The 11,670-nt window shown below is 40.1% G+C and overlaps 1 protein-coding gene across 1 annotated transcript in view; it reads left to right on the forward strand.

The window, feature by feature from the left end:
- Nucleotides 1-418: 418 nt before the first annotated feature.
- Nucleotides 419-11,670, forward strand: part of DCDC2 (doublecortin domain containing 2) — a 67,522-nt gene continuing 56,270 nt past the window's right edge. Inside the window, exons 1-2 of the mRNA XM_009582114.1 lie at nt 419-711; nt 5,488-5,539. Of these exons, the coding sequence (XP_009580409.1) occupies nt 419-711; nt 5,488-5,539 (345 nt within the window). The remainder of the gene's footprint in view (nt 712-5,487; nt 5,540-11,670) is intronic.

The raw sequence follows: 11,670 nt of genomic DNA on the forward strand, positions 1-11,670 counted from the left end.
AGACCCTGGGAGGCCATGGGTCCCCTGCCGTCCGTTTTCCTGCTGTGTCGGATCTACTTCCATGCAATGTTTTTTTTTGCCTGGGTTAGTGTAATCCCCGTTAACCTCCCCAGGCGCCAGGGAGCAGCAAGAGCTGGTTGCCTAGGAGGAGCCGCTCTGGAAAGGCTGAGCAGAGCTGTGCCGCAAGCCCCGGGGAGGCTGTGATCCCTCCCCGCGGCGCCGGGCTCCCTCCTCTGCCTCCCTGGAGGTGGGCCCTGGTGCCCAGGCCCCGGCGTGGGTGTGGGCGCCTCACCCCTGACAGGGAGTTGTCAGGGCAGAGGTGAGAGGGGTGCTCAGGAGGAACCCTCTCCTGAGTAAACAGGTGCAGGCAGCGCGTCGGGGTGGCTTGGGCTGCACAGGAGGTCCGAAGCCACCGAGCATGACTAGTCCCGGAACGCAGGGGTCGTGTCTCTCGCAGCCGACGGTGAAGAGCGTGCTGGTGTATCGCAACGGGGACCCTTTCTTCCCGGGGCGCCGTATTGTCGTCAATGAGAAGAAAGTGTCCAACTTCGAGGTATTCCTGAAAGAGGTGACAGGCAGGGTAAAGGCACCCTTTGGAGCTGTGCGTAACATCTATACACCCCGGGGTGGGCATCGTGTCCGGCAGCTGGAGGAGCTTCAGAGTGGAGAGCAGTATGTGGCTGGTGGCGGGGAAGCCTTCAAGAAACTCAAGTGAGTGGCTAAAGAGTAACGTAAGATTTATATGGAACTTGAATATCAGCATTTGGGGTTTGGCACTGTGGCAATACTTCAAAGGACCCTCCACCCCACCCCTTTTATTAGGCATTGCACAAAGAGGACTTAAAGGCTATGACCCAAAGCAAAAAGAAAGGTACTTTTAACAGATAAAACTGCAAAAGAGCTTTAGAGGCGATCCACATAAAAGCTGCTGTTATCATCAGTCGCATAGTGCCATCTCCTTGACATGACGGTGGAAAAGGAGAAACAGCCCTTTAACCCGAAGGACATGCGGCAATGCCATGTTGTTGTGATGTGTGTGCTTAACTGAGGGGCGAGTGTCGGTATTTGTGCTCAGTGGTAACAGGGAGAAAGCTGTAGAAAGGTGGAGTGTTGGCAGTCCTGCTGTGAAGTTGATGAGCCTGGGAATTTAATTCCCAACACTTCCTTTCTTGCTTATTTTTAAAAAGCCTAAAACATTCTACCTAGCTATCCACCTCGCCATCACTTCTGTTCATTTTGGGTAGGTATATAACCTTTTTATGACCAGAATAGCTGAGTCCCTCCTGTTATTTAAAAGATGACGTTTTGCTTTCTTTTCCCTGCCTAGACACCAAGAATTAAGCTGACAGTTTCTGTTTTCTAGTGACTGACTGGGAGAATATCGTGGAGCAGATCTGGGCTTTTAGGTGTGTTTCCCAGGTGGCTCTGCATGTTATCAGTAATGGTTCTTAATTCTGGCAGTGAATTTCATGGTCTCAGTTGCCTAATTATACGTTTTGTTCAGTCTTTGTGGGCATTTTTCCTACAGTTGAATTAAAAAAAAAAAATCTCATAATAAATAATCCCTTTCTGGAGGTGGTTGGGAATTTATATGCTAAACTACCAGCTTTACAGGACCTCACTCATCTTGGTTGTGTAGAGTTGGGGACACTACATTTTTCAGGAGAGCTCATTATGTTTCAGGACAAAACTCTCTGTGTAATGAACAGGACCTCTATCAGCACTCTTACTGTTTTTGTCACTGTCTGCTTCTGAAGATTTCTTGAAGCTTCTTGTGCTTCAGTGGCAAAGCTAGAGAGAAAGATGTATGACAGCCTAAATATAAGCCCCTTTCCCTCTGTACTCTCTTCCATGTCAAATGCAGTGCTCAACTCTCAAGAAAGATCTACCGTATCTTTTTGGTATTAAATCCTGTGATTCTGTGGATGGCTTAAAGTTGTTAGTTGTCAGCACATCATGTTTCACCTCCCTAAATGTGTTTTATGTTCAACAGACAGGCTAAAAGTAAGTGAGTGTTTGGCATTAGCATGCACTGTGTAGAGAATTGGGCACTATGAATTTATTTTGGGTGGGAAAAAGCATTTCTTTTTGTCATTTCGTGTTTTATGGTTAGAGTTTTATGGTGAGAGCTTTTCAGACTTTATGGTTGCAATATGCAATAAGATACCTAAGTATTTAAGGTCAACAAAGAGAATACTTTAAGAAAAGCTAACCTACAGGACTCTGTAAAAGCAGGCTGTTTTATATATCCGTTGATAGTATGCCGTAGTCCTGTGCCGTAGGGAGGATAAATGGGATGACTTGAGATCTTTTCCATTTCTGCATTCAGAGTTGGAGTTCTTCACTATTAGTATTTATTTATATAGTGCTGTAAATGTTGGCAGTGCTTTTACAAGCATTATTTAAGACAAGCTGAAGTGCTTAATGTTGATCTTATTCTTAACTGGGTTGTGGACAGAATGATAGTTAGGGAGACATCTTAGGCAGAAAGGTCAGAGGAGAGGAGGGGTTAATTGAAAGGGACGGTTTTCTGGAATGAATTGAAGGAATTAAAGAAAAGCGCGTATGTTTGTGTATGTGTCACAGACAAAGATAAAGCAGTTGCAGCTGTGGGAGACCAAAGCATCTGCTCTAAAGGGTCTGAGTCTGGTCTGATAGCAGCAAGATGTTTGTAATTTTTTACAATTTTTTTGCAGTGATGCTTGTTGGACACATTCATTGCTATGATAGACTGTGCAGGGCTGAACTTTGAAATGGAGGCTTGTGGCACTGATGCGTAATGGAAAGGAGAGAGTATCCAAGGAGAAGCAGAAGCTGCAAGTGTCATCGCTCCACTTGAAGCAGTGCATTTGTTTCTTCTCAGATGCCTTATACTGAGAACTGAATCTTTTTCTTCCCTGCCCACAGGGAATTCTAGACTAAACTGTGCTCACCTTTAGCACGTGAACCTCCGTCATTCCAAGCCTTGAATCTTAACATCTTCAGATAGATACTTCTGAGGGTATAAAGTCAATATAAACTGCTGATATGTTTCATTTTTTAAATAAAAATAAAGTGATCAGCATTTAAAAATTCCACTTTTAGAAAAATATGTAGAATTTTTCTTTAAAGGAAGAATTATTAGCCAATGTTGGGAATTTCCATAAAATATATCAAGTTTCCCAGCTTGTTTTGTCATTTACAGGTGTGCTAAGTGAATACAAGCTTTTTTGGTGTATATGCAGTGAGATGTGTTGGTATATTGTAGTTGTTGCAGTTGTGAGTGAGAATGCACATTCAGGCCTGCACTCCTGGGGAGTTCTTCCCTGACTCTCGGCTTCCTGAAAGAAAACTGTCTATGCTGGAGCTGGTTTCAATTTTTAACTTTTTTTCAGCATGCTACTCTACCCTCCTCCTTTCTTTGCCCATTTGTTTGTATCTGTGCTCATTAATTAACGGTAGATTGTCCTCTCTCCAGCAGTGTCTCTTTAAACAACACTATAGTTTCATCACTGACTTGGATAGTCATTGGGTGGAAATATTTCTGCTTTCTTAGCAGTGGGAATACTTTTGTAAAGTTTTTGGTCTGGGATTTTTTTGGGTGCCCTTATCCCGAGAAAACCTTTTGGTCCTATTTAGACCTTTTCAGATTTGTAGATCCCTGAAATTTGATAACTGAATGCCCAGACCTCTGCATAGTGAATTTAAGCCTTTGACTATATATTTGCTTTTCTTTGTCACTTTTCTTAGTTCTTGAAGTAATTCACAGATGCCCGGAAAATAAGAACCACAGTCAGCAGCTGTTTTTATAGGCTGTTGGAACTATTTTGTCTGAGGCACTTATTTCTTTCCGGTCTTGTAGACTTTAAGACTTCTTTTTTTTTTGGTCTCAAGAGAACTTGTTCCTTTTTACATGGAGAAGCTTGCAACAGTTGTTTTTGTTTGTTTTTAAACACGAGGCTTGGACACTTAGTTTTTAAACATTGTCTGTCATTGCTACATTTACCTTTTCCAAAGCATTGGCATGCACTTTCAAGCATTACCTGGAAGCCTTGCTGTGTCTTAACAGTCCCCGCACACTGAAGCCTTGAAATCCTTGTGATCATTCTGTGGTACCTTGATAAACGATTGCCATTCCTTCAAAGAATGAATGATGCTTTTTCTTTCTCTTTTTTTTTTTTTTCCTTGCTTCATTCAGGTCTCATGAATTCTCAACTTTGGCCAGGCAGAAAAGTTTCCTACGGCAAACAAATTTTATCCCAGTCATTAACTACAAAACATGACATTACTGGAAGGCTGCAGGTGCATTGTGGGCTCTAAGGTCTTTTGGTGAGCCTGCACTGATGCTTGCCATCGGGTATACCTGACGTTCTCAGATAGGGTCTTCTAATCTTAAAAGCCTGCCAAACTACCTGTGGTTTCCCACTGAAAGTGGGAATAGGGAGACCTTGTAACAAATGCTCATCACCTAATGTTGGATTAGATGCTCCTGGCGTAGAATAGATGCCCCAGCCATTTTTTTTCTCATGTTTCGCTCTTGGCAGAAGGTGCTGAAAGGTGCTGCTATACTGAGTTATAACTGCCCACAAAGGTGTCTCTTCCTACAGTGCTGACAACTAGAAACATCTTGCAGTGCCAGCAACTACTGAGAGCTGCATTCATGAGAAGAACCTCTCTCGTGGCTCTCAGAGTGCTGACAAAGGAAAGGAGTTAGCATAGTCTGAGTACTTGGACAGTTGCCTGTTTGCCAGTCTATGGGTTACTCATGCTTGAAAGCTTATTTAATTCCCTTCCTTTGGAAAGGCAACACACAGCTAATCTGTCACTGTGTGTTTTAACTAACACTTCTGTGTTAATGCAATGTTTTTGTGGGAATATGTACTCTGATGGAGAGCAGTATTGTTCAAATAGATGTATTTTGTTTTCTTGTCCAGTTGAGGCTTGTATTTTGTCTATTCATAAAATAATTGTGAAGATGCTGTTGGTTCATCACAACCATAAGAAACCAGGATATACAGCATTCAAATGTGTCCATGTCCAGTTGAAACACAAGTGGTGTAGATTCTTTTAAACTTTAGCTGATGCCCTGAGTTTAACTTCAGTATGGAGGAAAGCTTTAAATCTATCAGTGACTTAGTGTGAGAAACTAAGAGACAAGATGATGACTTTGAAAACTCTGGTAAGTTGATACTGTGCTGTGATTTATTGATCCACCTCACAGTAGTATTCAAGCTTCTTTCTGACAAGGGGATTATTGATGATCTGTTCTAATCACCAGTGACTTGAAGGTAGATGGTTGGTTCTCCCCTGTGTTTTGTATTAGCCCAGAGGGCTAAATTGCAGATTTATATAAACATTCCTTCACGAAAATCTTGAATTAGCTACTTTTTATGTTATTTTGAGGCATGATAAATTTTAAAAGTTTCATGTATGAAAAAAGTGTAGAAATATTTGTATTGTGTAAGTTAGATGCTTCTGTAAATAATCAATACTGTTTTCCTTCCACAGCTATTTGGACATTGGAGAAACAAAGAAAAAACCTGCCGAAGTCAATAACGAGGTAGGATGTCTGAAATATTTAGGAAGTAAACCTGCAGTTAATGTTAGTCATATGCCTGCATTTATGCCTGATTTTTTAATATGTATTTATTATGTTTAATAACAATACAATTATCTAGAATTCTGAACATGTTATTTCAGTGATTATTACTCTGATTGCTCTGAGCATGATGCACTGATTGTCTTTGGCTCAGCTTTCTGAATTGCCGCATCCGGTTAAAAACTTTCAGTAAAGAATATCTCATCATTGGATCTGGTCATAAACTTAAGGGAGCTTTTTTCATGCAGAAAAAGATGGCGGGAATGAAACTTTTGGGAGTTTCTTCAAAACTTGGTATTTTCTCTGGAGAAGGGAAATTTTTTTTTGAAAAAATCACACTTAGTTGAGATGCTTTTCCCAGTCACTGCCAGTGTCAGTTGTAAACTTCTAACTAGTTCAAGTCCATAATTCTCTGAAGTCACCTATTTCTCTGAACAGTGCTATGCTATAGCCTGAGGGGATAACTGCAGGCTTCAAAAAACACTGTATGTGGATTTTTGAGAGACTCATGACTCTGCATTATTTTTACTGTTTTATTCTGTATGGAGATAACAATGATTTCCAACAAACATTTGAATTATAGCTTCTGCCTGACAAGAAGCATCAGCTCACCATTTTTTCAATTTCTTTTGCCTTGTGCTCCCATGCCAGGTTTCCAGCAATTTAATGGTTTGTGTAGCAGGTGTCTGCAGACAGTAGGACACCTTGTACTGAAAGACCCTCAAAAGTGAGGCCTTAGTGTGCTAATGACATTTGCTGTGATACTCGGACACTTCTTACTCAGAGGCTGTGAAATACAACACCTGCATTTTATAAATTATCATAACTTTGTAACCCTTTTTTTTTTTTTCATACAAATGGGCACAATCAACAGGGAAATAAAATTCAAGTCAGAGATTTACTCTAAATTGGATTTTTTCCTGGTTTATTTATTTATACAATTGACCAGAACATTATAGAGATAGTTTTGTTGTTTTTGTGTAGCCATTCATGTCTCCCTGTTGTTTGGGTCTTTTTTACAAAGGAAAGAGAATGATTTTAAAAAACAGGAAAAATTAATTAAACACTGATGAGGCAGCAAGGTTATACTATGTTGCTGACATGTATATAAAACTGAGCAACATACCTTCACATATCCACTATCTAAGCTTTCCCATATCTTTTATTCATAAATTCCATTTTTGACCTCCAGCATTTTCTTATTCCAGTCCTGAGTCTCCTCTGATCAAACTTTGTGAATATTGCTGAAACTAGTTACTTGTGGTGTTGCAAGGTGCTCAGGCAGAGAATCAAGTAATTCATCTCACTTTTAATTGTGATCTAAGTAAGAGATTATGATTTTTTTGTGAGGTAAAATATTTGTACAATAGCAGTATTGCACTTATCTGAACCTTCAACATATAAAACATAGTTCTGAACCAGAAAACCCACCTTTGGATGTATGACTAGTCTTTACTATTTTTTCTGAACACCTGAATGTGTGGATAGCACCATTTTAAAACAGTATCTGGGTGAAAAAGAAAATGATTCTTACGTATCCAGGATGAGAAAAAGAGAACTTGAGGAAATTGCTTCTAATTATCTCTGAAAATATGGTGGTTTGCATTCACTATTACGTGTGACTCCCATTAATCGTGTGCGGTGTGACTAACTCCATATGCCCTTTGCTGAGAAGGTAGTTGTCTTCATGGAAGACTCTTGACCAAATCTCCTGATACTGCCAGTTATCAGGGCAACCACAGGCTTGCTACATTAAGGCTGGTTTTAAGGCTGATGATTTTGCTGCAAATCCTTAGAAGATTCTCGATATAACAGAAATTCTAAGTAGTTGTAGAAGTTGTGGGTTTTTTTACTTACAGTTGCATGTTTGGTAAGAGAGGCTTCTATTATTTCTTCTGGAATCAGTGTTCATTGTATATTAACACTTTCAGCCACCTCTCAGTGCTTTGAAGTAAACCAGTATAAACCATCCATTGTTTCAGCTTGCTTTCTTCCTATTTGACTTATGTTTGCAATCATCTCCATGGTCTCTGTGGAGAGCTTAACTTCCCATGTTGAGTTTAACTTTGTGTGATTGATTTATTTGAGAAGAGGAGTCATAAAAATGAGATGAAACCTAGTAATAGTCTACAGATTTTTATCTGGGCTTATGAATAACACAATTGTTTTCATGCCCCAATCATTTAGTCCTAGGAATGAACTTTCAAGGGCCTAATAACAGAAGTTTCAAGGCCTAAATATATTTATTTTAAAATGATTTGAGGAAGCAAGTTCTGGTATCACTTTTTTTCAAGCAGTCACTTAGAAATCAAAAACCTAGATGTGTTTTAGCACCAGGAGAGCAGCAGTATTGCTACGTTTTTATTCTCTTTGATTCTGCTGGATTTGCAACAGCAAACAAAAAAATCATGTTTTTCCATGGAGCCTTGTAGCAATCTTTGATGCTAGCCCACAAAGGTGTTTTGCTTTCATAAGGCATTATTTTAGATTGAATTTCAGAAATAAAATGCTCCCTGTTTGTTTCATTAGAAGAAGAAAAAAAAATCAGTGTATGTGTGAATAACAACACTGCTAAAGAAAGAAATTTATGGCTCAGTCCTGCAAGCACAGCAAGGTGTGCTTTGTGAATCATCTCAAAGACTTCAGTAGGAAGATTACCATGGAGTTATGCATGTACAGAGAAATTTGTGGGTCAGGTCTGAGTTTCTAGTGTTCTGGTGGGCTGGGGTGGGGGTAGAAGGAAAGAAATGGATAAAATTATTTGGTTTATTATTTGGCTCACTGCAGCTTTACAGGCTCCTCGCAGATCAAGGACTGGTGTGCTAAGTGTTGAATAAAAAGCTCACTGATGGCATCACAGACAACTCCAGGCTAACATCAGGGCGTGTTTTCAGACTGATTTTTGCCATGGCAATTCCTGCTCTCTTTGTGCTGGTGCTGAAGTATTAACCTGCTCTCTTTCATTAGCTCCACCTCTTTTTTCTTTCCTTCCTTCCCTTGCTTCTCTTCCTTCCCTTCCTTTCCTTCTTCTCCTCCCTAGTCCCCCAAATGTTTTTAGGACACGATATAATTTGCCAGGGCTCCTGCATTAATGCTATGGACGCCAGCCCATTCTCATGGCTTCAGTAGTGCTGCTGTTAGCCAGAGCCTGGAGACAGCAAAGACTGTTCTTCAAGCATGCTCCTGGGGATTGTTCTCCTACCTTTCTCACCTGGCAGCTGGCCTTGCTCTGGCCATGGCCTCGAGGGTGAGCAGTCACAGCAATAAATGGCCTTGTGCCACAGTACTTCTGAGTGCTGGTGGTGCATTCGGAATTGGTGCAGGACTTTTTGTTGCCCATGGGAAGAGATGGTCTTGGAGCTATTAGAGCTAGCTTGCCCTAGACCAAGTTTTGGAAGCACATTGGTGCTGGCCTGGTGGTGATGACAGTTTTTCTGTAGCTGTATAGTGCCATATATCAAGGATCTGAAAACTTTAAAAAGGTAGCACAGAAACAGTATTTGAGAAATTCATGTTCAATGATTAAGGATGATATCATCATGCTTAGGTACAAGGGTATCAATTCTGATTGAAGCACACTTAATTTGGCATTTGCTACCTGATGATATTTCTCGGTGCAGATTTTTCTCCAGTAAAACAATTACAAATATCTATTTCTAATTCTGGCTGGTGAGGAGGGAGACAAAAGGAAGAAAATCTTATGCAGCAGCTGTACATTGTGTATTTGTATGCAGCTGTAGGTTTTCTTTTGTGTAAGTTAAAACTGCCAAATGTTTGACATCTGCTTTTGGGAGTACTTTAATGTTGTTCTTTGAAGGCAGCATCTCAATTACTTTAAATTTGCATAAAACTAGAAAATGTGTGTCAAACTAGAATTAAACAAGAAAAAAATCATGCTCAAGATACAGTGTAAATACAGTGACCTGCATTCAGAAAGAAGAATAGATGGGAAGTATAAAGCATTAATTTCTTACGAAACTCTCTTCTCACTTTTCTCATGGAGTGACAAGACAGAATAAGTAGTCCATCAGAAATAGGTTTCTCTTTACTGAAATCTGTGAATCTGGTTTTGTAAGGAAGGTCTTCCAGGCCATGGAAGGGAAAAAAAAAAAAAAAATTAAGGAAAGTTCTCCATCTCATGTATTCTGGGAACTCATCTAATGAAATGCTTCAGCATCCATTCTTGTAAGGTGCTGAGATTCTAGTAAGCGCCTGTGTTCTCTGTGTGTCCTCTACAACTGACAACAGGAGCTCTGGGGACGGTTTCATCAAGAAGGTCTTAATGTAGATGTGTTATTATGACACAGCAATGAACCAATTATGTAGTCTTGTGTAATTCATTAAGCAATATCCATCTATTTCATGTGAGCCGTGGAACACGCAAATAGATGTGATTGTCTGTAAGATGGGTTGGGATAGTTTGGGAGGACACATTTTTTTCTGTCTAAACAGCAAGGTTTATAGATGAGGGTCTATACCACCAAATACTTCATTATGGTATCAGTAGCTGATCTCACCACAAGCTGTCTTTGGTGAAAGATGGATGAAGTAGAGAGAGTGTATTACATGTCCCCCATCAGTAGTATCAGCATCCAAAAGCACATAAGCAGAACAACACAAGAAAGCTTGTATTTCTACTTTTTTCTAGTGTATCAACTGCATATAGCAGTTTAATTTCAAGGGCTTTTCTTTTAAAAATAAGCATTGTTTTAAAAATAGTTGAAGTATGACAGTAATAACAGTGCTTTTAAAATCTTGCAAAGTAACTGTAGTCTTGGTCTGTGAGTCCCAACCATCAATCAAAGTTCTGTCTTTTAAAAAAATATTACTTTAAAAGCCCTTAGTCATTCTACCACTGATATAAATCAGGTTACAAGGTGGTCTTCAATGAAATAATCTCACTATCAGTCAGTATTTCTGGTATCAATGATAGATTTCTTTAATCCAGTGTCTCATTTTTAAAAATCTAGTTTACCTATATAAGGCCTCCAAACAACTGAAATAAATGGGCCGAATGCTCAGCTGATGGAAAATAGGTATTTTTATTGACCAATCTGCCCCAGATATGGACATGAACTTATAGCCCTGTTCTTCTGGGTGAAGTTTTATGTATAGACCAGTGTCAGTATAGGATGATGAACGAGGGAGAGCCACTCTGATATCTTATTGCAGGATGATATAATTTATGATAGACGCAAAGTGCATGAAAATGATAGTGAACATTTATTAAATGTTTCTAAGCAGCAGGAGTTCCAGTAGTATTACTTCAAGTGATATCTGTAGTTCAGTGATCATTTGGGCCAGGGCCAGGGCCAGGAAGGAAATGGGATGCTGTTGGTTTTGCAAAAATACTGATGGTAGTTGTGGTACTTTAACAGTCAGTGGATTTCAAAGATAGTTAGGTGCCTTGATACCATTTTTGCTTTTGCAAATCTTCCTCAGCCTGTCAGGCATATGCATGTGATGAAGGGAATAGTTCAAGAGAAAACTGATAACTGTGCAGAAGAAAGGAAGGAGTTTATAATGGGAAAGGCCTGCAAGATTCTTTTCACTCCAGAACATCAGTCTGCAATTTGTTTAGTTTCATATTAACACCTGATTTCAGTTCCCTGGTTTCTGAGATAATCTTGATGCAGTAACATTTGAGCAATTATCAAGCACATCCTCACAAGTTATCCCCTGCTGCATGCTGCTAGAGCTGGTGGGATTTGAAAGCCACATCTCTGTCTCTTTTCACTTTATCTGCTGTTATGCGTATCGGGCACTTCCTTGCCTGTTTGTACTTTGCTCTCCTTAGCAATAGAAGCAGCACAGCAGTTTAGGAAAAGTCCCTTAGTTCTCATGCTGCTGTAACACCAGGTCAGTGTGCCACTCAGCTGATTTTCACAGTGCCACAAATTCACTTGACTGGGAGTGTGCGTGATGGTCAGAAGGATGAGCTGCGGGTTATGAAGAGGGAGAAAGAAAAGCTCAAATCAGAGCTAAAGGCAGTGAGCAGCAGTGGTGAAGAGAGAGAGCAGAGAGAGAGACTGCCTCTACGAGCAAATTTGTATCTGGCTTAAGCATTTTACTGACATGGCAATACTCTTTCC

Source organism: Fulmarus glacialis, unplaced genomic scaffold, assembly GCF_000690835.1.
Source record: "Fulmarus glacialis isolate BGI_N327 unplaced genomic scaffold, ASM69083v1 scaffold28517, whole genome shotgun sequence".
Taxonomy (NCBI): domain Eukaryota; kingdom Metazoa; phylum Chordata; class Aves; order Procellariiformes; family Procellariidae; genus Fulmarus; species Fulmarus glacialis.